This window comes from Echinococcus granulosus, assembly GCF_000524195.1.
Source record: "Echinococcus granulosus chromosome Unknown EG_S00099, whole genome shotgun sequence".
Lineage (NCBI taxonomy): Eukaryota > Metazoa > Platyhelminthes > Cestoda > Cyclophyllidea > Taeniidae > Echinococcus > Echinococcus granulosus.
The window spans coordinates 45683-73654 of NW_020170479.1; the positions used below are offsets into that span (position 1 = coordinate 45683).

Below are 27972 nucleotides of genomic sequence, written 5' to 3' on the forward strand. Positions count from 1 at the left end.
ACACGTGCATGGGTACCATGCTCTTCATCAATTCTTGTGTGTTGCGAGTCGAAAGCCAATTAATAGGTATCTAGGATTAAGTAACTCTTTTTTCACAAAATCAAAAGATGACAAACTGCGCAAGCTATAACTGAAGTAATTATAATTAGGGTTTTCCTTATTAAAATCCATATTTTGTATAAAAATTTAAGTGCCCTGTTTATGTCAATGTTTTCTGCCATGCGTATATTCTCAAACTTGTAGTCAGCAGAAACAATCGCTGTTTAATTTGTCTAAATATTAAGAGGACGCATCATTGGGGAAGTAAAACAAGTGGAAGCTCTCTTTCTCCAGTTGGATTTGCGTGCCAAGATGCAATTTAACTGTATGCTACTATTTATTGCTCAATATAATTTCCAACTTAATTTTTGAGCTAAATTTCGTTAAACTTCCATGACTACGGAAAGTACAATCAATTAGTATGAGACAAAAAAGAAAACGCGCTTATTCTAACACTAAATTACTATCATCCTTTGCTTTTGAAGCATCTTCACTAAAACAAATTAAAACTAACCAATCTTCATTTTTTTTACGTTATTGGAAATCTGGAATATCCAAATAAATTTTAATTGCCTGCCTTCTGCACAATTTTAATGACACCTCAACTCAATGCCAAATTTCATTGTGAAGATTTTGAGACTGAAGGCTACACCCATGCTTAGCATCATTGAGATTTAAATGCCTTCATCAGTAGTACCACTACGTGCCTCAGGCGCTGCCCCCACGGCAGTCGACAAGCTGTCGTACTGTATGCAATTCGTATATGCCTTACTTGGCTGTGTTATTGTTATAGTCAACTGGACGCCTTATACGAGACAATGTGGAAATGCAATCACTCACTTTAATAGAACTCCATTTGGGGCTCCATAACTTAGACAAGTAATTGACAAGTAAGCTATTGCAATAACTTCTTATCCTGAATTTTAACTTAGAAACTAAGATGCTAACATCAAGTGCAAATAGATGTCGGTGATGTCATTCCTCAGGTTAAGAGGAAAAAAAATAAGTATAAATAATATTTAGTTTAGCAGAAAGTCGTCATTGCGTACGAAAATCTGAAAAGCGGCAATTTTGAATCTAATTATAGGAGGGTCTTCCAATTTTTACTCTTAGCTTTTTATGAAAACAAGAGACAAGCAGACATGCCTACATAGCTATTACAAAATGTCCCAACACACCGAAAAAATCACCAGAACTCTTAAAGCCTACAGATATTAGAGATACGCCCAGACCAGTACCGTAATTGTGACTGCTTTAGAAAGAAATTCGTTAAAAAAGGCAACAAATATACTTTCCAATATATCGCTATACACCTACGCACGCATTTAAACATGCAGTCTGGAAATCTCAATTGGACGCGCTTGTCATATGACGGAAAAATCCGAGGCAAGTAAATGAATGAACATTAACGGATTAGAAGTAAGAATGTGAACCCCTCTTTATACCATCCAACTCACAAAAGCACCCTCAATTTGGGTGTGGATACGACAGAGAAAATATATACATTTCTTGCTGTGAACTTATAACTTCATAACCTCTGGCGAAACCTCACATCCTTTCTCTTCTTTAATTAATTTCACTTAGCACTAATATGGCTTATTACAACTTCGAGGCTTGCACACAGACCAATCATTGCATTTCCAATCGCAAGTTGTCAAGCGGAGGATATCAGTTTAAAATACGTGTTATTCATAATAAATTCAGTTGTCTTCTATAAAATGGAAAGTATAAATAAAAAAACAGCATGATTTAATCAAAATGGGAATCAATAAGCTATCTTAGCCTTTTACTTGATGTCGATTTCACCAGCGTCCTTTTCTGCTTGCTAATTCAAACGTTTCTCTTCCCTAAATTCATCTAGACATTGACGAATTGAAATGAAAATCTGAGAGGAGAGAGCCTTGTGCCAGAAGCAGTCGTGTAGTGAATTCCTGCTCCACTCACGTGCACGCACTTCACAGTATTGATCTCAACCGCAGCTAAAATGACATTTTGATATTAACGCATCACTCTTTTTACTTGCTAACAATTGTGAAGCTGTGTAATAGGGAGGTCAAGCAACTCACTTATATGGATTTTGAAAAATTGACGGAAGGTCTTTAACTTACCATATACAGATATTAGGTTAAATGAATTGTTACTCGACAAAAGGTTCATAGATTTGTTGGGTTTACTATGAGATTTTCGTTAATTAATGAATAATTGGTAGAAAAATTCATGAAGTGTATAAAAACGAGGTTTTTTAAAGCACATGTATTTTATTGCTTAAAGCTTCATTGTATTTTGATCCTTGGTAGAACACCATGGGGTGACATAAACCTAATTTGGCTCCTTATATCAAAGTTTGTGCTTTTCTAAGCTTGTACACGAAAAAACTTTAGTGCGATTCACCGTCTAATAAACACCAATTTGATGAATAGTTTGAGAATAGATTATTTAATTCCAATTGCTTTAATGATATTTTTCACCTTTCCTCATCCATTTCACCGCTAGTGCTCCATTTATGAGCATCGTATTTCGCATATGCATTTATGGGGGCTTAAGGCAACATCTCTAAGTTTAAACAGATCTACTGTGTTCTCCCTATATAAAGTCGAATATTTCTGTTTTGGTTTACAAGTACAATTAAGTTAGATCTATATAGTTATAAATTATATTAATCTAACAGTTCACAAAACCATTCGTTTTTTTATGCAAGCTTTAGACTGTCTTCATTTCCATTGAAATAAATTGACCAACCTGCTTAAATATTTTATTTCAGATTCAGTTATTCGTAGCGCATGTATTATAAAAATACTATACACTATTGTTGGGGTATGCCTTTTGGACTAGAGGCATTCAGCAAATACGAATCGCATGACTGATCGGATACTATGGGCCTCCGTGGAGTAAATGTACTCTGAACACTTGCAACCGTAATACATTTACTTCTTTTATTATCACTATCCAATAAAGCATGTCCTTGTCCACCCTATCTGCTTGTTCCATATATATGAAGACTGAGGTGGAGGAGGGAAACACCGACTTTTGCATAGGTACCTGTGGGGCAATATTTTCAGCAAAGGTTCTGGAAACGCACTGTTAATTTAACTTGCTTGGTAGAAAGAATTAAAGAAAAAATTTAAGATGCAGTCACCATTACCAGTAGATTTCAGCAATGATCGGAATATCACGCCTTGCATGTTAAGTAAAGAATCAGCTGCTATATCCAATGCTAATCCATCATCGGATTCAAGCAAATTTTACGTATAGGCCTCAGTGTTTCACCGAAATCATCGCGAAATCTGTGATTAATTTACTGGCTACAGGGAAACCATTACAGAAAAAAATTCAAAAGCATAATCAAGCCCACTGAATATAAAGGAATCACAAGAATCGATTAATTTCCCCTAATACTCTTCACAAAAATAAAACCACCTCCTATCTACCTACCTACCTCGAAAGTGTTTAAAGGTCAATCAGTTTTCACTCATTGAGGCATTTAATCCAACTTTAGTACTCATGCATCAATAATTAAAGGATTTAAAGCAATTTACAGGCTGACTAATTGCTTCTTATCTTCGTATATCTACCTTCTTGTGTTCTGTCTAGTATTTTGGGTTTGTCTTTTCAAATGTTACGATGTTTCCTAATACAACCTAATTTTCGCATTCCAAATGATAATTTGTATTGGTACTTAAAATGATGTTGAAGTGATGTAAGCTTGAAACATGAGAATGTGTTCGTAGGTGTATAAGTTAGGCATCAGGAACTACAATTCCAATTAACCCCAAGCAGGTTGTCATTATTAATGATAATTCAAAAGGTCTAATTGTCGTTTATTAATGGCCATGATTGACACCCAGTTTTAGCTTACAACACGTGTTGCTCTTTTCAGTTGGTTAAGGTGCAGATAAATTTATTCCTCTCTAGCGGTAAATAGCACTGAATGTTGTCCCTGACAAAACGATTCGGAACTACCTAGGTCAAATTGACTTGTACCACCTGCATATTTTTGAGTGTTTCATTAATAAATGGGAAGCTATTCAGATCATTTGTAGGCCGTAAAAGAGCACTTTAAAGTGAGCGCAGACAATAAGCTGCATTGTGTAAGGCTCTTTTAGTTAAAACATGTCGTTGCAGCGAGTAAGACAGGAAATAGCATAAACTTTTTGAAGTTCTTAAATTTGGCTTGTAGGGTAAACACGTTCAGTGTTGCCTTTGCTGTAACTTTTGGCATTATGATTTTTTGCTAGTTTCTGCTCACTTTTAGAGAAAAGTGGGCGTATAAAATGGAAGTTTAAACATGAAGATTTTTCACACGGATTTGTGTAAGAAAATTGGAAGTGAATTGTGACTACTAATCCTGGCCACCAATGGTTAGTGAAAAAGAAATGCCCAAGGCATTAGCTAGCATTGCGGAGAGATCCAGCCAGATGTTTGAATTAATACACACCTGCGGCGGCTAGGTTTAAATTTGGCTTATTTTGCATGATGAACGACTGTCTTGTCTTTTAATATGGAAAAAAAATAGGAAGTCATCTATGAATTGTTGCATTGAGGCTTAAAAGTGTGAATTTAAAACCAATTAAAGCAGAAAGGTCTCAAATTTAGTATCTTTACAAATTTTGAAAAAAAAATAAGTCGAGGAGCAGCTACAGGACGAGGTTTACTAGAAAATTTAGCTACTTCATTTCTGGCAACTTTAGGGTTACTTCGACAGTTAGGTACTTGACAAAATAATTTCACCCAAAGGGAATTGGTACCGCACTCAATCTAGCTCCAACTACGCTTCGGATGACAATCATAAAAATATTGGACACAATGCTTAACTGCTTTGTTATTTCATCCTCAACTATTGCAGACTTGACTCATAATGGAATCCTGTGTAACCCTTGTTTGTGAACAGATTTGTTAACTGCAAGAAACAGACTAACCTTGAGTTATTTTGATATGTCAACAGTGATACACAATTCTCTATATTGGTGACGAAAAGAGTCTTCCTACACCCAGTACTTCCTTGAGTCCTTCAACACCAGAATCAAATTACTTAACTACTTTCTGGGCGGCGTATTTTGGTACAGGGTACAGTACCTGCCTTAACGGCAACGCATATTTTGCAAGAAAACTTTGTTGCTTTGGAACCACCCCTATTTTACGACTCAGACGAGCCTAAAACACTTCAAAGTAAACAGACTTTGTATGGTGTGAAGATCTGAAATACGAAAATACTAGAGGGTACCATGAAGAACACAGCATCAAAACAGCCTGAAGTACTTGACATTATTTCTACAAGTTAAAGCAGGTTCTTTGCGTGAAGTATTTATCAGCTTAAATAAGTAAAATTACGTTTTTACTTTTAGTTGAATATCCTCCAGAAATGAAAAATATTATCCTTTTGATTAGTTTAAGATGAATAATTAACAAAACTCTAAGAGGTGGACAGAAGAAGCAAAATAATTATTCGCATATTATACTGCCACGAAAAAAGCTATTCTATTGTAAAACTCCTGAAAAAAATTACAAATGTTAAATTTTTTGCACTCACGTCTTTAAATCACCTTTAGATACTTCATAAACAGCATGAGAACTTTGCATAACTTGCATCCATTGAAAAGGCTTCATTTTTACCGGAATTCGATTTGGTTTTCAAATAAAGATTACACTATTTAAAATGCAAAACTTTGTCATACCTAGACACGCAGTACAGCTAAAGCAATGCAGACAGAATTTAATCGTCTAAAGTAGTTTTGAATTTGCAATAAAATGACAAATAGGTCTTTGTGAACGACTTGGAAGGAGCGATTGTCAGGGGGACTTAAAGATTAGCAAAGATTTTTAGGTTGGAAACAGTGATTAGTTGATGTAAACCCATCTTTGACCGTTGAAGTAATGCTGAAAAAAGTAATCTATGTTGGGTTTAAAACTTTGTTATTAAATTTAGAGCCTCCTCCGACAGTGATAAAGCTACCTCGATCACTGAATCGCGATAAGTTAGCACGTGTCTACATCGACCATGATCTGTCCGCACGTGATTCTAACCGTGAACCCATAAATCACATTCACCGACAAAACACGTTTCAGTGTTTGAGTGTGCGAGTGACAGAGTCTGAGAGTGAGAGGGAGAAGGTTAGACATGCACACCTTCCAGATGGAGATGAATAACAATTCTCAGGAGGAGGTGCCCACACCACTAGATCTCACAGTTAATTCCTCCGCCTCCACCACCACTGGCATTAACGCGGCCACTTCGCCCACCAAAATACAACCGTCACAACTAAATGATCTCAACCATGTGATTCAATCCATCCGTGAGGTAATCTCCTGCTGCGCCTGTTTCAATTCCGACTTCGGCATGAAGGAGTGCGCAAATGGTCACCTTCTCTGCCATACGTGTTTCCTCACCCTTCGACAGGATGATCACCCACAATGCCCCACCTGTCGAGCCATCCTCTACCCCGACAGCAGACGCGCCCTAACAGCGCAAAAAGTTCTCTCCGAACTGCCCGACGTCTGCTTAGAGTGCGGGCAGATGATGCTGCACAAGGATCTTGTAGGACATAAGCTCAACACCTGCCCTAAGCGTCGTGTCTCCTGCGGTCTCGCACCCTTAGGGTGTACGTGGTGCGGCAGTGCGGAGGAATACCACGGCCATTACGAGGATTGTGGAGTGCGTCGGTGCCTTCAAGAACGTCCCCTGGAAGAGAGCCTCTCCAACGTGCTTGCACGATTTAGACGGAGGGAGCAGATGTTGCGAGAGATGTTTACCTGCTTTTCGGCCGTTTTTAGACATTTGGAGGGTTTTGAACTCCAGTCGGTATGCGTCCCTCTTTCACTAGCACGGGTTACCCCCGGTAGACTGGTCTTCAAGAGCGATCAATTCCATGGAAGTCAGTCTCGCTGGACACTGAAGTTGATAGTACGATTTGATGACGAAGGTGCCGAAGAAATCTCTACACCCACCGTCTCTAATGTTGGCGACCCTATCGCTTCGGATACCTCGGAAATGCAAGAGGTTTTTGAGACAGGTGTGGAAACTGTGGAACAGGTTAACGGTTTACATGATTCCACAGAAAACACTCCATCATCACAAAATGAGGAAACGAATTCTTCGCACCGTCCACGAAGGATATTTCGTTTTATGGGAACACAACGCACACGACCATATCCAGATTGGAGACAAACAAGAAATGGGAGCAACAGCAGTAACAACCCCAATGGAGGAGGTGGGTCGGAGAATGGTTGCATCCAGTCAGACCAGTCTCAATTTGGAGAAATAAGTTTCGCAATAACGAAGGAAAATAGCCCAGGGATAGGAAGGAAGAACTATGCCTTTATTCCACTGCAAATTGAGTCGGCGGAGACAGGTGCTCAAGTGAGTGTTCGGCCGATGATTTCAATGTACCGATTTGCATCGCGGGGGGAGAGAACTGGGGCATTTAGCTTATATCCCATGCGGTGGCGGTACTTGACAAATTTGCGAGAACTGAAGGCCTGTCGTCTGATTAACATGGAGATGGTGATTGCACGAAAACTGGTAGATGAGCAAGCAGAGCAGGTATAGAGCCGGTGGAGGTTATCACCGACGTCACCACTATCGTCATTAAAGTGGGCGATGCTAATGATAGGCATGCACCGAAGTTGCGTTCGGGTTTCAGTTGCAGAGATGGTTGAATTGAGAAAGCCACCCTCTGTGCACTTGTCTGTGTGTATGTGTGCATTTGTTCGTCCTATATCGAATAAATAAATGAAAAAGATTGTGATCACTGTGCTGCTCCAAGTGGAGTACACAGAAGCTGACTTATTTTGCCTCCATTTAGCCTAGATTAATATCAAAGAAAAAAAAGTTTTAAAATCAAATCTCTGAAATAAATACGGCTAGTGCACAAAGATTGTACATAAATAAAATTTATACTTATTTTATTATAATACAACTTCCCACCTAAATACACTGAATCCATGGAATTCGAGACTTCGATCGCCATCCTGATGCCATGACATTCAGGTCTTCTTAATTACTTAAACCTTTTCAATGAAGTGCCTTAAGGGTGAGCTGGACTGCTTAGCTAGTGACCTTGGAACGAATATTCCTGACCCTACACGGTACTACAGTTAGACGTCATGGTTCCTGTTCAGTGACCATCATGAATCGGTTTGGAAAGCAAATTACCATCCCTGGTAGCTTTGCTCTTCAGCAAAAACTAGAAGTTTCCTGGGTTAAAACGATTCCGCAATGCGATCTAAGTAGGGCTGACTTCCTCTGTAACGAAGCCGCCTACATGATAGAGTTGCAATCGGACCCATACAGTGTTTAAGTGGGCGACCACGACACCATCGAAAGCGGTATTCCTATCTCGATGTATATGAAAGCCACAGACAAAAATGGTTCTTACTCTCCTGTTAAGGATGGAACCTTCGTTTGTGCCCAACTAAATATTTAATTTAAACCTCACTTCAAATTGGTGAAAATTGGCGAAAATTCTGTAAAATTTCGTTGGTCAGTTAGCGCCCCCACATATCCAATCGAATCAAGTAATGACAGCGAATCTGACCAAATAGGATGAACAGACTTTATTACATTTCGGCCATTAATATCACAGCTTCCTCAGTGGTAGCCCACAAATGAACAAAGCCACATTATCAAAGTACCATGTCTGCGTTGCGATTGTTGACGCTGTGATAGACACGTTAACAAAAAAGGGATACACTGAGGACTATGAGGCGGTTAGAATAATAAGAGATGGTAATAAAAAGAGGGCGACTAGCGCTGCTCCAAATTCAGAGTTTCCTGAGGCACCAATTTCAGTTCAGCCAGGGTCACGTCGTCCGACAGATTCGCAGTCAACTGAAATCGCAAAACTCACGTTATTTAGATCACTTAAGCATCAAGATCATTTGCTTTTTGCAATCATCGCTCACATCAACCCGGGGAAAGGTGGTGAGAAGTTTGAAATCCGCCACAGCGTAGCCTAGCGACTCCATATAGTTCTTTAGATCACGAAGGGTGTCCCTCGCCCTAAAGCGTCGTGTGATCATTCCATTTTGAATGGGCTGTTTCTCCGCGTCAGAGAGGTGCTCGTAGGAGGGTGGGGAGGGCAAAGTGGTGGGCAGACGGAAGCGCAGAGTGGCCACACCCACAGTACCCACCAGGGGTTCGGGCGGGAGAGCGCGGCCCGAGGCGATCTGTCGATTTCGCGCCTCGCGCTGCGCCGCCTCGGCCTGTATTCGCGCTTCCTCTTCACGCTGCGCTGCCTCCGCCTCTTCCCGCTGTTTCGCTTCCACCTAAGGGAGCGATAAAGTTGAGGGGAAAAACAGATGAATGGATGAGGTGGTTGAATGAACGTGAATGACTGATCGATTGGAATAGTAACTTAAAAACATTGATTGAGTAGATGAGCAACCGAACGAACAGATGAATTGTTGATTGAATGGAGTAAATAACAACCGGTTGAGCCCAACAATTAATCAGATAAATGAATAAATAACTGATTTAATGAATAGGTCGACAAACAGAAAACTGGGCCATTGAGTGGTTAAGCATAAGGACGAATGGATGAGTGAACGAATAAGTAAAAAATTGAGTAATTTAGTGACTATTTTAATAATTGACAGGTTGGTTAAAAGGGTAAAGAGACACGCCTCAGCAAACAAAATGACGGCTGATTAATTGAGTTGGTGAGGGAGCAAGCGAGTTACTGAGAGATCAAGTAAGTGGCTAATCATGAGTTTGAGCAAATAAGCATGATTTGTAGGTCATTAACAAAGACAATTCTTCTGACAGTTCTTAGCTTTTATGGCTATTTTGATAACACCAGGATGCATTACCTATATTTCACACGCATATTTTGATGTCATGATAGCATCTTATACGAAAAACATTGGGACAATTTATTTGAAACGTGCAAACAACCTAAAAGAGGCTGACCATCCTCAATTTACAAGATCAACAATTCAGAGAGCAAAATATGGAAAAAGGACTTGTAAATCTCCTTTTAACAGGCATTTTTAATATTAACAATATGAGAAGTTTGAAAGATTTGACCTAGAACTGAGTCGTCCAGAACAATGTAACGAGCTTTTGATGAGATCCATTTAGTGATATGGATACGATCACAAAAAACAGTCAGAGTATAGGACATAAAAGCGATGGTTATTAAACGAAAGACCGAACATGAATTAATGCGTGATAAAAAACTGGTTGACAGAAGAGATAAGCAGTTGAACAAATGGGTAAATCCATAGGTAAGCAAATGGATGGATTGAATATGAGTCGTTATTGAATGATTAATAAATAAGTAGTTGGCTGTGTAGAGTTCCACTTTCCTTTTTTTGCATAGTGGCAATACCTCATTAAAAATCCGCGTAATCTTTCAGCAAACTTTGTGGGATTAAAAATCGCACAAAAAACTAGCGATAAATTTCTTAATGGTTCACCGAAGAAGGTGAATGTGAATAGATATTAAATAATTTGGTTAATGGTTTTGAATTTTAGCACAAATGGGTCATACGGAAAAACTTAAACTCAGACGTCAATGGGAGGTCTAACAGGCTGTAAACCATTTGCAGTGAAATTTGAAGATGTGTCAACTACGTGCAAGATTTAGTGTCACTGCAGTTTCAGCACATACCACTTTCGTTAGACTTTGCATTACATATCTCTGGAACTATGCTCGGAACCTTCTACTCACTCTACAGACATGGTCAATACTAGGATTAGTAAAACTGGTGTGCTATTTCCTGTTTGAAATCAAAACTAAAGGCGGTGGCTGATGAGTATTACAAAAAATAATACTACTGCTTAAGATAAATTAAGTAGGCGTTTTTGCACCCCAGAATACCTTGAGACGATCTTGTTCAAGTGACTCCTTGTAGGCCCGATCCTGCTCCTCACGCATCATCTCCCGTTCTGCACGTTGAGAATCAGCTTGAACTTCAGGCTGCAGGCGCTCCTGGTACATCACATACTTCTGCCAGAGCTCACTCACCACATCCTCCGCGTCGAGTTTGCCCTGAGTGTGGGAGAGTGGAGCGGGAGCTGTAGTGGGCGACGCAGAGACGGACTCTAACGGTGGAAAGGCCTCCATCGAGTGACTATGATCATCAACTGAGGACCAGGAGTGCGAGGAGACGGGGGTGGTGAAACCGTGGCCAGTCAGAATGGTTATCGCCTCATAAGAACCGCCCAATTTGCACAACATTATCAGCAATGGAAATTGGTCCGTCTATATTGAGAGTAAAGTAGACGCGGTACTAAAGCTAAATAATTGGGCAACATAAACAGCTTCATCATGGGTAGAAAGGTTTGTAGACAAAATAGACATGTTTCTTACAAAACAACGATCATCCATTCATGTCAACATAAATTATTGCGAAAATGCCCAAGAGGTGTTTCCAAGCTCGAAAAACCCCAGTACATGCTAATAACAGAGACAAGGAATTCTCTCCTAAACGAATTCCTAGATGCGTCTTACCAAGTATGAATTTGATAGATAAGATTACGTCAATCATTCACCATTTTTATTCATCTTGGATCAATGAAAGTCGGAAATAGCAGTAGAATTTTAAGGATACATTCAAGATTTCAAGATGAGCTATTTTGCAGGCCACCTAAGTGGCCTTGTTTCGGTGTGAAGAAACCGTAATGATTAAACGAAATTTTACACGCAAAATACCTGCGTTTGAATGATCTCGGTGGCAAGGTATTCAAGACGTGGTTGCATCCAATGCAGAACATTAGTCCTTGCCCCGTCGAGAGTAACATCCCAAGGCCAGATCTTAAGCTGATTCGCTTCCATAAATTGACTCATTTGTTGCGAGCAGAGCAGACGATTGCAGAAGATATGTGCTGCCACACTGTGATCATGGTGCAGGTAAATGAAGAGGGGTTTGCGCTGAAAGCAAGAAAAAGAATATTTGCTAAGGAAAAAGACATCGTTGTCCGACTATTCCAAGGGAAAAGAGAACGCACATCAGCAACACGAGAGGTACTGAAGCACTGGCTCAAGGCCTCGTTGAAGGGACAGAGGAGAAAGGGTGGAATACATTCTTCGGGGTTTGAACAGTAGCGCTGAATAAACACATGGTAAAAATTTTCCAACGCCTCCTGGGGAGATTCAATGAGGCTCAGAGGAACTGCAGGGGAAGGAAGAAGTTTCGATTTCAAATCAAAAGGTCTGCTTCAGAGTGACTTAAAAGGGAAGTCATGGTTTTCTTATTCTAGCGGTGGCGAAGAAGCAAAAACCCGAAGGCCAAAAAAGTGATCAAATTGTGGAAGCATTCTGGACTATCTGCTGAGCTGAACTGAATGCAAGTGACTTGACACGGTGAGGTCAACTTGAACCCCACATGATTAAGTAGTCAGAACTGTGTAGCTCTAAGCTACCTGGTCATTCCGACTTATCAGTTATGCGTTGGCAGGATTCGATTGGTACGGCCTCGTGAGGCTCTGATGGATGATGTCAGTGTCGTGACAGATACCAAGCAATGAAGCCAAATAAATTAATGAAACCTTAAAAAACATCGTCGTGAATACACATACCCCTTAATACGTTGGCCACCGATGCCACTTATATTACGCGAATATGCGACGTACTTGTTAGCTTATAGCAAATGTCTGCATTAAATCATACCACAAACAGATCGGGCGGGCTTACAAGTGGACCTAGAATGTTCTTAAAGATAACTACATATTCATAGTTTTTTGAGCAACAGTGCAATATTAGGCGGATCAAACACCTGAGAGGTGATGGTTGATTTTCCACAAACCAATTCTACTAAGAAAGAAATGGGTAAACTTATGCATCAATTATAACTTAAGGTAAGTTAAAAGTTAGCAATCACAAGAACAATTTGACCTGTTATCGAGCACGAAAAGCGCACAATAACAAAAGTAACCTTTGATAAAATTTGCGGTCTAGGTCTTCTGGCTCCTTCTTATGAATAAGATCCAAAATGTTTAACCTCCGACCCACTATGACTACAAATTAACAGAACTCCATTCAGCAGCACGTTTCGGTAGGCAAACACTTCAGAGACGACAACTTACTCAAAGGCAGGGAGTAAGGATTGGTACTATCACTGACAAAGACCATTCCATCGTTTGCGTCGTCAATATCGGAGTAAATGGTAAAGCCACCATCATCGTCCAATTCCTGCATCAAAACACAGAAGCGAAAGATTGATATCTCATCCACAAAAAATAACACGGGCATGCAAGTGTGCAATTTTTGGAGAGGGATCCTAGCATGCTGTTCCCTTTACAAATATTCACAAATTCTGAGTAATAGTGAGACAGTTTTATGTAAAGGAATAGATTTTTTGATGCCCGTCACACAAATTCATGATTCCAACAGAAGACAGCTCTTTATTTGTATAAACATGAGACAAAAGGGATAGGATGATTGGTAAAAAGGATGTTAGAGGAGGGGTCGATGCGGAAATTCATTTTATACGATTTGGGTATTTTTACACATTTCTTTGCGTGTGTGTGTATGTGCGTCTGCGCTATTTAGCAAAATCAAGATGCACCGCTAGCGCGCAGAATGAGGCGAATGACATAGCGACGCGAAATAAAAATAGTTCGAAGCGTGAACACACTTTGCTGCCTACAACTAGTGAGCATGGTTAAGCTAGGTTAACGATCCAAAATTAGAAATCACGCCGAAAAATGAACCCAATGTGATGTTTGAGATGATTAACGCATAGAACATCAGCAACAACCAGCCTCCTGCTACTAAAAAAAATAAGACAGCTGAACCTATTAGCGTTACCAAAAATCAAGTCAGCTGATTGGTAGGAAGAGCGAAATTTAAACTTACCATGACGCGAAAGGAAGTTAAAAAGGCCAATGAAATAATCTACATTCCCCCAAAGACTGTGGCAGTGATGGTCCAGTCACGTGTATGTATATATCAGCATGCGATGGGGCAACATATGTACCAAAAAAAATCAATAGGTGGATGTACAAGCTCACGTTAACTTTGGCATTATATTGCCCGAAATCGCATCCTCTCCTCCTACTCGTAGATGCGATGCAAGAGCAGATATTTCAGGTGACAACGTCTACGCAAACCATTAATACCGCAACTACGAGAGAGCATGTGTGACTCAAGCGCATGAGTTTTCGATGGTCCTGTGGCGGTACCAGTCACATAGGTAACTCACCTGACTTAGATCATAATGAATTTTCTTTTTCGACCTTTGAGGCCGACAATTGTCCTCGCTAGTAGCAACACCGGTACTCGAAAATGAAGAGTGGGAGGTGGAAGGGGCTTGTGAATTTGTAAGCTAAAAGGGAACCCGTACACCCGTGTTGCTTTAATCAAAATAAAGAATGAATGCGTTTAACGCTATCCTACCTCAAGGATGTAGAAATTATCGTGCCTGAGGTTGTAGCGCTGAAGCTTGTGTTCGCTAGACGCGTTGGAAGACATATTCAAGTCCCTTACCATCGCTTCCAAACTTGACGAAGTCTCGGATTCCGGGAGAGACCAAACCTGATTCGACACAGAAATGCCAGACTCCTTAGCGGCTGAGCGTTTCAAACCAAATAGGCTTGTAGTCTCGGAGATGTTTCGTAAGCGAATGACCCTGCTGTCGACCGAACGGGTGTTCGTAGCGCCGTCGCGTTGGTGGGAAGATTCTATTAGACGAACTCGCACGTCAAGTGTAGTTGGAAAGGAGGCATTTTCCCGGCCCGCTACCTCAGTATTCGGCCTAGAGAGTTTAAAAATTCCATTGTGTGCATTTTATTATGCGAAACGATGGAGGCACGACTTACCGCACTCTGTGTCGTCTAACCAACCGAGCAGTCCATGAGTTGTTCAATGGAAGATGCAAACTTCTAAGCGTCACCTTAAACACAAACAACCCAAAATTGTACCAAAGAACACAATTTCCGGCGCTGACTGCTTTGCAACATTCTTACATGATCATTCAGACTGTTCTGATTGTGCGTTCCGTCGAAACGCAGAGCAACCAGCAAAGCTGCACTGTCCGAAGGTAAGCCAGAATTCTCGGCTGCTTTAACGAAACTATCACGGTGCTTGTCGACCAAGCACCGTTTAAAATCACCAAGTGTGATCGAATCACGTATATCCTCCAAGCTAATAATCGCAACTTCTCTTTTCCTATCGTCTAGGTAAAGCGTAATTTCGAAGTTTAACAGCCTCGAATGTGGACTATGTGGGGAGTCAAGCGCAGAGTTATGTGGAGAAGATCCTGCATCGACTTGTGATGAATCTTAAGTTGTAAGGTTGAAAATAAGTAAAAAGACAAATTTAATTTTGCAAAGTACCACCAGGTTTCCCATCCACTAGGAAAAAGTCAACTGCCGACTCTATATTCCAGTCAAACTGTTGAAGAATTTCTTCGGCGGTTTCCCTTTGTGTAATACCCGTTAGCTCCTTGGAAAAATATTCACTAATCAGAAGCCTACTTGAAATTTTTCAACTAAATCCATTTGTGTACTCACTGCAACGCATAAATTGTCCTGAGTGTATATGGTTCCTTCTTACAGCGCGGCTGACTAGGAGCGCAGTGAAACGACAGCTTTGTTTCTAAAAGAATAAACAGAAGTATATTAATTAAATATCGCCTTTGCAAATTTTGGCTGCAGAAGCTTTGCATGGTTAGCAGTGTTCAAGGTTCAAAAGGAAATTAGAAACAGCTTTGAGCCATATCGGTTCGGAATATTTGAATGTCAGCATGACAATTTGTGTCCTCGAGAAGAATTGTATTTTAAAAAAGGGCTTTTAGAAGGCAAATAAGTGGCTTGCATTGCAGGGAAAGAAGTCCTTGTTATTCGCAATCAATAACATGACCCTTCCTATCTGGTATAAATCCCGCAGCTCCCTTTTATTATTTCAGCAGAGACGTGTTGTTTATGTAACAAAAAAACAAGATGCACATAGGATTCACCCAGGTGGCCTCATATATACCTTAATCTGATGGATGCGATTACCAGTAATAACCGTCTAACTGTACATTGAGCAATGTCAACCCGGTAACTCAAAAAGAACATGCCAACGCCAGTAGAAAAAACGACCCTCTAATCTAATGTTACAAGACTTTGATACTTTGCTTGCCTCTGCGTTTGACTACCCGGCACGCAAGTCTGCTGATTGCACTTCCACCAGGCGTAGTGGGTCTAGGTCTGTGCCAATAGCCTGCCAGTCTTTCTGTACGTTAGCATTGTATGTTCTGGCATACTATTGTGGTTCCCCACGACTTCAGAGGGAACTTGGTTACAGACAAGATGTTTAGTGGTTGTTTAGGAATAGTCGCGTTTCACTGCTTCATTACATATTAATAATCCACTTATCATTATATGCACCATCTTATAGTGTGATAACAAATAAAAAAGGAATGGAGGAACATCACTCTCGTCATTTGGTTTGTTTGTTGTTACTAATCCACCTGCCTACTAGGTCCTGTGTACCTGGTTTAGCTTATCCAATAAATCTTGTCTGCTGCGCACGTCAATTAACACCCCAGGTCGATTTTGAGCAGCTGTATTCTATGTCATGTTCTTAAGAATAAAATCGAGATAACAAAGTGAGGAAGTCACCGATGGGCACCGAAAATGTAGCGTCCATAGCGTTGAAGCTCCTCCGAATAGTTTGGGACCTTGCGACTCAGAATTTCGCCCAATAACGCTAAAGTAAAAATTGGTACTTTGCAAACCTGATTAAAACACCCTTTTCTTTCAATTCCCACCACAATGTTGGTGTCTTTTACAAATTTACAACGTTACAAGTGAAACTACGCGTTGGGTTAAATGGAATCTCAGGCCCAATCAAAGCGAAACCCCCACCGCTGATCCTTTTCCAAATGTGGCCGAACGCATTTAAATATGGCTTCCCACGATGTATTCCACTAAAACATACTTTGCCATGTTACCAAAGGCGGTCTAGTGGATTGATCTACTACTGGTACTTACTAAGTCTAAAATCTTAACAGAACTGGAACCACTATCGGTACACCGTTTTCCTGAAAGTCAATCCTAACTTCCACATCATCAAAATTTCTCTCTGATAACGGAAACATCTTTTTAGTAAATGGTTCAGTGTTTGGTTTGCAAGTGCAATCAGTCGCACACTGATTCGACTAACCTTACGACAACCATTTCGAGGTGTTTTCGCCTCTTCTTCACCTGAATCCACTCCACAAATTGCAACAAATAACATCTCATACATCCACAATCCCATCAATATTGACTTAATCTAATCTTACTGAAAGCACCAAAGGTTCATCAAAATGCAGTTATTCAGTAATAATCGTAGTCGCAATAGTAATTGTAGTGAAAGAGATAGGAGCGAGTCTGAACATGCACAGAGAAAAAGAGAATCCACACATTAGAAGCAAAGAGGGTGAAAGAAGGTGGGGCGAGGAACCACAGAGTTTTAATGGCGCCGAGCAAAATAAGGAGCCTATCAGTCCGAGCAAGTAAGTCCAAGCAAGTAGAAAAAAGACGGCAGGAGCGGCAGACACTCGGCAAGAAAGAGAGCGAAAGTACGGAGGAAAGAACGGAAAGAGGGAGGCAGGGCAGAGGAGTACCAGGGAGTTAGCCAGCCAAGCGGGCAGATGGACAGGCAGAGCAAGAAAGTAAGAGATCAATTCATGTGGCGCTGTAGCTTTCCCCATCTGCCCGCCTGTCTATCACCTCTCTTCCCTCTTCGCTCTAGCAACGGGATTGCGTGCGTGTGTGGGAAAGAGAAGAGGAACAAGGAGGAAGGGAGAGCATCTAGGTGGGATTTGAGCGCTAGGTTCGTGGGGTGAAGTTACGCACCTCGTTGAAGATCATCTCCTTCCACTCCTCTACTGATCGACTTTGGCTGTCCACGTCGGGGTCGTAACACCCAGGGGGTGGCTACAGATGAGAGAGAAACGAAAAAGTCACCAACCGAGTAGCTGCAGTCAGTAGGTGTAAAACAGATCACGTTTGGTTTGTAAGAGATGAAATGCTCGCTCCCCTCTCAGAAATTAAGTATTGGCAAGACGACATTTCATGAGATTGTAGGTCATCACACAGAACTGCAATTCGGCCTCCACAAAGATGGAATGGAGCCCCGTTCATACCACATATATTGCTAGTCTTCCAGTCCTTCCGTATGTTTACAGTAGCTTTCAAATCGTGAAAAAGGAACCCAGGTAAAAGTGCCATGTGCTTCTACACAGACCTTTTCAATCGTTCACAATTCAGACGCCAAGCTGGTAACGTAAACCTCTAGTCATGGCATCTGCGCTACTAGACTTCCACTCCTTTTGTGCGTTCTAAATTCACATACCTTAAAAACGTTCAGAACTAACTCAGAGACCGCAGGCCATCCAAAAGTCAACAAGATTCACCGACTCAGTGAAGGCCTACCATTATGTAGCGAAGTCAAGAAGGAGAGTAAAGTCGATAGGCACTTGACCTCAAACAACACTAGCTAAGCCATGAGCAGAACCCTGACTCCAAAATTTACCAACTTCTTTCAACCACATTTGCCTATTGACTATCGTATTACAGCGAAACGACATTTGTAATTTTAATTTAACCACACGAGCTCTCCAACCTCCGCTGTCTTCGGCCATCACACCTCGGTAGGATTTTTTGGCTCAAGTCATTCCTGTTAACAATCTACTAGCCCCTGGACACGTGTGTCAAAGACGTGGACTCTAGAGCATCATTCGCTTTTGAAACTAAGGAGGAAAATTTTCACTTTCAAATGAGCTCCCAAAAATCCATCTTACAGGGATCTCATCCAGATATCTTTTCAACGCCAACTGTTATAACACTTAACACGGATACCGTCGAATTAATCAAAGCACTAATTCGTGTCTGAAGCGTCAAGGCAGTCATGTTTAGTGGGCAGAATGAGATATTTCAGTTATAATTTAGGAGGTACTTCACACTACGAAGAACCCCACCAAAGGGCGGCAGCCGTCGAAGTTACGCTCTCGTTAAAGGAGGATTTAGTGAAATGTCCCACCATTGCCAAATGAGACTGGCCTTCCCGATACCTCAAAAAAAAATGGATTTTTCAACATAAATGCGTCCAGCACTGCTTAAAAGTGAGTCACGCAATTGAGAAAGGATGGGGAGCGGGCAAATCTTAAGTCAGTCATAAAAACAAATCCCATTTCAAAGTTGCATTTATTCAACCTGGCATCTCTACGTTCCACCACAGAAGATGAAAGACGAACATCAAGTTCGTTCGGTAGTTCAGTGAAACAGCCATCCAGTTCATGAAGTAAGAGCAGCGAACAAGCGCCGGAAACCGGTGACCTCATCTTGATGGCTAACAAGGGATCATCAAAACAGAAATTTATAACTAGGAGGAAAATAAAAAAGGCTTCCAAAACATTTGCTACCAGCGTTGCATTAATGTGTTCTTTGAAGGTTCATGAGAATTACTTGCAGTCATAAATGATTTGTGATAACTGGAAGGCTGAGTTTAAAGCAGTAAAGCAGATTGGCTGAATGTTTCAAGCGCAAAAAGGTTGCATTTTTTTAGGTTTTGAGCAGTCGTTGGGTTGTTAGCAGGAATTAACGACAGGTGGTGTCATACTAGACCAGATAAAATATCTAGACTGGAGTGGTCGAGCGCATTAGACTAAATATGCAAGATCCATTAGCGCCTGGGATGTAAAATAACCCTATCAGCCTCGTCACAATTCAGGGCATAATTTCAGTGCCCAGATGCCATTATGATGGTCAGTGACATTACTATACTTTAACTATCAGCTCCATCAAGTGGAAATTGCGTCGCAATGTCTGTGCCTTTAGCCCTACTTTGGCTATCATATGTATCAACTAAGTTTCTGCCTTATTCAAGTGCTTTAGGACACCCCAAGCGCTATAGTAGCAAATCCATTTGGAGACTAGTCAAAATACACCTTAGTATATCTCACTAAAAAGAAAAACCGATTCTGAAATGCAAAAAAGTAAGTCGAAGGAGGAGAAATTGATAGCTACAACACTCCGCAAGAGAGAATGTGACCTTTCAGCGACGATAAAAATGCGGGGGCAGGATCGAGATGGCAAGCACAAATACCCCTTCAGTCTATTTTTCAATTTTGTCTTAAAGAAAAATTTTTACATTGTGAGGTAACAATCGGATAAGTCTATCATTTAGCATTCGGAATTCGTTAGACGGTAAGAGGGAAGAATCCTTTAATTATTTAAAATGACAGAAAAACCACCTTCCTGCACCGTCATGCCGCTGCATTTTCTCATTCCACAAGAGTAAAAGGATTCATAAGGCTTTCGTCGATTGCAACACAATACCCGTTGAGGAGTGAAGAATGAAAGTTGAAGCAAAATTATCGTTGCGACACTCGTTTGACTCCATCCCCAAGACTCTGCATACCGCGACAGAAATTCAAAGCATTATTGAACTGATTAACTCAGACCTACCACCATCTACTCATATTAAATGATGCTTTAGATTTACACCTATTTAAAATTTGACAACAGTCATAAAGACGCCACTGAAAAGGGGTAGAATAAAAGACCCATTCTGTAAACAACTCATCATCATTGACTTCGGCATCGTTGCCAGGGTTTGACGTGACACGTTAAGCAACAAAGTAAGAGAGTGTGACGTGCTAAAGGGTACCACAAAAACGGAAAATGCGGCTTTTGCTTGACGTGAAGCGAAATGAGGGCGATTATGCTAGAATCTAGAGTAAAATTGGTCCCATTGTAAAGGCAAAAGTCGGTACCTCAAGTCCTTCTTTGTCTCCAACTCACCAACTGCTCACAGTAAGTGACATTAGAGTTAGGAAGTTCCATGATAAAATTTGAAACATATCCATACCAGAGAAGAATGGCTCACCCCATTGATTTCGGCGTCGTCACTCCAGAGGCTAACATAGGGGTGTCTAAGCGCCTCGCCCACGGTGATTCGCTCCACCGGATCGATGACCAGCATACGACTGAGGAGGTCCCGCGCCATGGCTGGGTTCAGATCGGCGTGCCTCTGTTCAAAAAAAAGTACTTGCAACGATGATAATGACCCGCCACATATGAACACAAACTAGTGGATTGCGTGAATGAGGGGAGACTCATGTATGCTGTGGATCTTACGGCGCCCTGACAAAACAGCTTATGTGGCCAAAAAGAGTGGAAATCTCTAGATTTGCTCCGTTCGGCAAAACGAAAGAAAGTTGCAAACTCAGTAGAGATCAAACTATCTTGCGGATGCACAAAACTATAGCAGGACTTGCAATCTTAGCAAGTTGTGTAGTTAAGCTGAATTAATGGGAAGCCTTCTCAGGCCAATTCTAAGAAGACCAAGAATGAACAATTGTTAATACATCGTTTGAAAAGACGATAACCATGAAAAAATGTTGATTTGATGTGATATTTTAAAACCAAAATTATCTTAGGCTAGTAAAAAAGGCATTTTAACCAAGTGCTGCTAAAATCTCGCTTTAAGATAGTGGTGAATTCTAATAGTTAAAATTCTGATAAGATAGGAGCCAGACAAAAAAATGAATGAAATAAAGCCGAAATGCAGCACCTCGGCTGGAGAGTTTAGCTCTTGGCTGGAAGCATCCATGGATAAAGTTGTGAAGAGGCCCGGAGATAGGTAAAATACAAAATATTAAAAATAATCAATAAAATACCTCCCTCTAATTTCCAGTGGCATTTTAGAGTAGAAAGGTCTACTGTGAATGGCAAAAAATAGGTAATCAAAACGTCATCTGAGATTGTATTAAAAACCAGAGAAAGTGGGATGATCACAGGTTGTAGGATCCATCCAGTTTAACCACCTAGGAGACGGGTGAGCAGACAGTTAAATTGCACGCTGCCAAACGATGAGAAATGTGTGGATGGAGAACCGGAGACTAACTGGTTCATTTGCAAAAAAAATACCGAAGAAAAGAAGCACAGTGAAGGCTGCATTTACATAGCACTCGAGTAGAATGACAAGGCTAGCATTTTCAACATGGATATCCTATCAAGAGGGTAAGCGAGCACCTAATACCCTAATCCTCCTGATTGGACAAACTACAAGTGTTAAGGGAGACATTCAAATCAAGACGAAGGAAGCGTAATAACGGTAATGCTAGTTCAAATAATATGGCGTTGCTTGAGGTCTTCCACTGACGTGGTCTTGATCGTACGAAGTCGAAAAAGATCAGGGTTCCATAAGATCATTTTTATGAGGGGAGACTCTTCAAACCATGGTGTATAAAATAATGGAGAGATTATTTAAACAGGATCTATGCCTGACAAGCGCCAAAGGGCACAGCTTACCTTCTTTTCCAGCTGGTGTCGAAGTAGGGGGGAGATCAAGAAGGGGCCTAAGAAAGGTGCCAATACCCAGAACCAATTGATTTAAATGGTTTTCGGGGTATTTATAAACTTTACTAGAGCAATTTAAGCACGGGACGACTCATCCAAATGACTGCAGAAAAACCATCAGCAAGCAAAATAACACGTGAAGACAACAGAGCCACTCTGAATCAACACGGCATTGGATAAAGTACGACCTGAATGACTTTTAAAAGCAAACGAATAGTGGGCAAAACAAAGTCATAATGGAGTGAAAAAGGGTTCTGGTATCCAAATTCAAAGGACGGACTTTTTCAAACGATAAAGACAATGATGGGAATGTAAGAGACGGGGACATACTCGGCTGGGTTCGGGGAAAACATCGTCAGGGAACAAGGTCTCAAAGGAGCGTCGGGGCACGATGGGTCGGGAGAGAACGTAATTGCGCACGTCGCGATCCAGACGATCAATGAAATCGCGGGAGGGTGTGCCCAACTCGGCAGTGATCTTGCTCCACTGGTCGATGTGATCGGTACCCGGGAAGAAGGTGCGCTCCAGCACCATCTCCGCGAAGATGCACCCCACCGACCAGATGTCGACGTTCGCAGTGTAGCCCATGCCCAGGATCACCTCCGGAGCACGGTAGTAGCTTTCAAGAGCAACGACAATACATGTTTGCATTAGAATAATTTATCTCCAGGTTAGTAGTGTAAAGCCAGGTATATAATATTATAATCGCGATGGCAGCCTTATTACAGGTAGGTAATAAGCCTGAATAACTTGGTCGCTACATTTTTGGCAACAGTAAGCAAACCTACCCCCAACTAGCATATATTCCACACCATCACAGAAGAAAAGTATTTACTTTAGATGGCTCAATATACAGGAGGGATTGTGGAACAACGTTGACTCATGGTAACTATTCCAATCTCTGGTTCTGAAGTCATAGCCAACAATGATTCAAGACCAGATTAAAACAAATCGAAGACGTCCTAGCAGTACTGCTCACAACTTTGTTATGAGCAAATTTAGAGTACAGATATGGGGACGTAACATGCCTCCTTACATGCGTTTCGAACCAATTCGGCAATTGGCATACTGAATGTATGATGTAGAAGATTGTCCAGCCTTCAACATTGATCACCTAATTTTGCACTCTACGTATCTGTAGCACACATTCATGGCATTGGACTTTATCGACAGAGGAAAACATGCGCAAATACGATTTCTTCAACCAATACCCACTCGTTAAACTTATGTGCAACCCACTCTACTTTGTCAATCTTAGAAAGACAGAGCGTGAGTGAATAAAGGAGGGGGACGACGTGACTACTCGAAGGCTCACTCTCTTCCCTATGACTAGCATGTTTTTATAAACCAGAAATTAATCCAATGCATGCACTAGGAATTCTACTTAAATGGTCACTTTAGTAGTAGAAGGAACATTCACCGAGTGACTACGTAGGGCGTCATCATAAAGTTTTCCGTGCCGGAGCGCGCGAGACCAAAGTCAAGGATCTTGAGAGTGCAATCGTGCTTCACTGCAATGTTGTTAGGTTTCAGATCGCGATGAATGATGCCCGCCACGTGGAGGTGCTTTAGGCCACAGAGTATTTGATACAACAGGAAGGAGAAACGCTCGTGGTCCAACTCCATGTGGATCACCTGTATTGCCAGTCCGAAATAAAAATAAGTACCAGAAGTAAGTTGCGCCGTACAAAAGTTTCACAAAACCGCAGAAAACAAAGCACAAATGCGATGAAAAGTATCGAAAATGAGTTGTTTGAGGTTGATAACGAGTTCCTGTGAACATCAAGTGTGTGGTTTCATCTGAGGCTTGGTAGTACTGGTAGCAAGAACTCCAAAATCCGAACGTCAGCAGCAAAACATCAAAAAATGGTTGCCTAAACCGGTCTCATTAAACAGTGTCGAAAAGAGATGATTTTGACTTCTTTTGAGTTGATGAGCATTAAACACATCACAGATTTCACTCACTAGTAACACCACACTTGATTAAAATAATACCAGAAATCAGGTATTTCCTACACCAAATCTCATACACAGTCTGGATTAACCAAATTATAGGAATATTTCGCATTTTCTTTTAAAATATTCTTATAAAAGGATCCCGGAAGTTGTTTGAGTAATGCAGAGAGTTTTCGCAGAAACGTCGAGATTTCAAAATCAATTGGAACTATCACTCATCTTGCACTATTTTTAGTCAGGTATTTACTGAACTGCCACCATTGAAAGGGAAAGTACCATGCCGACATTCTCAACGGTCAATAAATGTGGCATTCAAAAGATGTCGAAAATGCCGTATAAGGGTGACCGAACGGTGATAGATGCCTCAGAAAGGCGAAATAAACCGATGACAAGCAAACTTTCACTTCGCAATCCAATCCACAAGTACACTCTATAAGTTTCTTCAACGCGAATTACTGAGAAAACGTATTATCAACGAAAATCATCGTGTATATGATACTTGTAGAGAAAAGCAAGGTCAAAAGTATATATCAAATTTCGTCAAAAATCCAACATTTCCTTTGAGTACCGTGGTATCATGCTGAAGCACATGAAAACTGCTACCAGTGCCTTTTTTAAACTAAAGCCATTTTGATGAAATAAGCCCTAGTTTATGCACTACAGATACAACTGTTAAAGTTATGTATTACACTGCGACGTTCTCCGTATTTTTTCCACTTTTTATGCTTGCTCAATTTCACAAATGATACGCAAAACATGACGCCAATAAAGTTTTTGAAAGCACCTCAACAGTGTTTAGCAGAAACAATCCAATGTCATAGGCGAAATTTTGTAAAATCGACTCAAATTTCGTGCTGCATCGAACGATCTCCGGTCTATGGGAAGCAAAATGGCTTACTGTGCCTAATATGACAAACCCACCAGCTTAGCCTCGAGTTTGATCCAATTAGAGGGATGTAGTTAAGTAATGAGTAACGAAACCTCAAACGTTGACAAACCTGCAACATATTTGACTACTTTAGAGCTGGGTTAATCAGTCGACTTTCGAGATTTTTGAAATAAGAAGTGAAGTAAGCCAACAGAACTCAGTAAAATCACCGATCACAGATACCTTATAATCCACAAGGCATCTCGACAAGTTACGAAATCTTACTTCAACGGGAAAAGTTGTTAAGTGCAATTCGACTGAGGGGATACACTAGGAATGAGACGGCAATGTGAAATCGGGTAAATATGGGAAAAAAACCACAAAACGCCACCTTCCTGTTAGGCACTACCCACTTTTCAAATGGCATCAATTACAAACAATAAAGCTGCTGGAGAAAAAAATGCATAAAAGGCATCGCAAAATGTAAACGCTTCCATTGTTCGACCGAATGAATGCTACCCTCTCAAACTTTCAACAGAAATCGAAAGCTAGCTCTCCTTATAATTGTCAAAAATGCCAATAAATGATTAAAGCCAAAATCAACCCACACGAAGACAAAATCAAAGTCGCAAAACCGCATCGTAACATTTCGAACGTATGGTGTAAAGTGAACAGATTAGGAAAGGATACTACTCTTTCAAAAAGAAGATGCCCAGCAAACAAAAGAAGCTCTTCTGCGAAAATCAAGCATCCTGATAAGTTACAGAAGTTAAATTCATAAAAACGCCCGGTAACATCGTGAACCTGTTAAAAGATGCTAGTTATCAAAGATGAAATCCAAAGACAACCTACAGAGAATCTTACAAGTTGAAAAAACACTGTTCAGAAGAGCGTGTATTTTTCCGTTTTGCATGGAGAGATGGGAGCATGTGTCGAGTTTGTGACTCAGTAGTGCGCACTTAAAGCATCCATGATGATACTTCATAATAAATAGGCATCATCCCACGTTTTCATCATCGCTACGTGTTCCGCAGTCAATATGACTCACGCTAGTCGTTGGTGTCTGTGATTATTGCTGCTGCCCCTACCACTGCAGCCATGAGAAGACGCGAGAGAAATGAAGCAAGAGGGAGATGGGAATTTTTTTTACTTTCGCGCACACAAAGTGGGGCAGCTAAACACACACCTACCTTCCACTTTGATCACGAACACGTGTGCGCAAAATAGCAAGACAATGGAAGATCAACGCAGTGGTGCAACACGAATAACCGACAGCAATTTCATTCTACACAGAGCTGAGGGAAAGCCCCTAAATGGCTCATTACAGATTAAAAGATGTGGCAAATGAGGCGAACTTTTGATTGCTGGTAGGAAATACCGGAAACTTGAGACAAAAATAAAACAGCCTACGATATTATAGGGAAAAAACCACGGTAGAGTTCTGAAGGGGACGATATACGCCACTAGTTTTGCCTCAATGCACAAATGCACTTGAATCTCCTTAAAGTCTTTATGAAGAAAAATAATAAAAGCGACATAGAGAATTGTCGGCGGAGTGCAAAGTGGACTGTCTAAAACAGACGGAGTGAATCTTTACAAATATAAGGACAGACGCACGTGAGACAGACTAGCATCCATAAGTTCCATAACCAAGTAGACATCCCGAAATTCGTCCAGCGTAGACTGAGGACTAAAGGCATCGAGAAGGGATATGATCTGTAAAGTAATGAAATAAATTAAGCAATAAGGGAACATGTTCAATTGAGCACGCCCTTTATTTAGCCACAACATAAAAACTATCTGAAATAGCGTTGAAAGTGCAAGTTAGCAGGAAACCTAATCAAGAATGGAAGTATTGACCATTCCACAATTAAAACGCATGCGTTAAGATGTAAAAGTACGTGAATAAAATCTTACACATCATAAAAGAAGATAAGGAAGTCAAGTAGGTCAATGACGTAAGGCAGGAAAGTAAACACGGGGGGGGGGGAAATCAGGAAAATGCAAGCCATCATCGTAGCAGCTAGGGCGATATTTCTCAGCGCCCCAACAACGACCGAAAAAAAACCTAAACATGCCACTTGAATCGCTAACTCAGGACAAGGACATAGCAACAGCGAAGGTAAAAAAAACCAGGAATAAGCCGGTGACACTTACATTCCTGTGATTGACGAGTTTCATAAGGACGATCTCACGGTATGCACGCTTTGCATGGGTTACATTTTGGAATGGATGCGTTAGTTTCTTGATCGCAACTTTACGCTGAGAAACCGAGTCAAAAGCGGAGCTATAATGGGAATCGACGAAAGAAATAATGAACTCGTACTTGCGTATAACAAGGCCCGATAAATAACCAAAACGCAACGGAAAGTTGAAGCCAAAACCGTAACCACTCACCCACATAAAGTCTAAGTATATGATAAAATAAGGTGACTGTTTGCACAAACGACAGTCACTCATCACTAGTTGATGTTGCAAGCAATGCCACTTCAGTAAGATTAACAACAAAATCGACTAAAAACGCAATGAACGACTTAGAAAGTTAACTCTGACAATGAATTTCCAAAAAAAGTTCTAAGCATACACAACATAACCCTGAGCACCGGTTCCGATGGGACGCAGTCCAGAATAACGATCGGGAATAACGAATTGCGATTCTCCTACGGTTTCAATGTGAAAATTCGGTGGAATTTGAGGAATGGAAGGGGAATATTCAGTGGAAGTCTCAGTAACCGGCATTATAAACCGACTATAGAAAATAAGAAATCTTATTTCCAGCAGCCGATCAACACAAATTGCACGAGACCGCCGGAAAAATGATTAAGCAAAACAA

At 40.9% G+C, this 27972-nt stretch overlaps 2 protein-coding genes across 2 annotated transcripts; one reads left to right on the plus strand and one right to left on the minus strand. All coding sequences in view use genetic code 11, as the record gives it.

Moving 5' to 3' along the window:
* Nucleotides 1–6169: 6169 nt before the first annotated feature.
* EGR_08216 (Cysteine and histidine-rich protein) lies at nucleotides 6170–7582 on the plus strand (the record flags this gene model as incomplete). The annotated part of the gene is made up of 1 exon (XM_024497465.1): nucleotides 6170–7582. The coding sequence occupies one exon, from the start codon at nucleotides 6170–6172 to the stop codon at nucleotides 7580–7582; it is 1413 nt and encodes a 470-aa protein (XP_024348106.1).
* A 1197-nt stretch (nucleotides 7583–8779) lies between these two features.
* EGR_08217 (Mitogen-activated protein kinase 9) lies at nucleotides 8780–27878 on the minus strand (the record flags this gene model as incomplete). The annotated part of the gene is made up of 18 exons (XM_024497466.1): nucleotides 8780–8863; nucleotides 8938–9300; nucleotides 10857–11240; nucleotides 11691–11909; nucleotides 11987–12150; nucleotides 13064–13169; nucleotides 14182–14304; nucleotides 14376–14733; nucleotides 14798–14871; nucleotides 14945–15258; nucleotides 15314–15422; nucleotides 17807–17887; nucleotides 20841–20984; nucleotides 22646–22934; nucleotides 23736–23950; nucleotides 26757–26855; nucleotides 27297–27426; nucleotides 27724–27878. 18 exons carry the CDS (start codon nucleotides 27876–27878, stop codon nucleotides 8780–8782), a joined length of 3411 nt encoding a protein of 1136 aa, XP_024348107.1.
* Nucleotides 27879–27972: the final 94 nt, after the last annotated feature.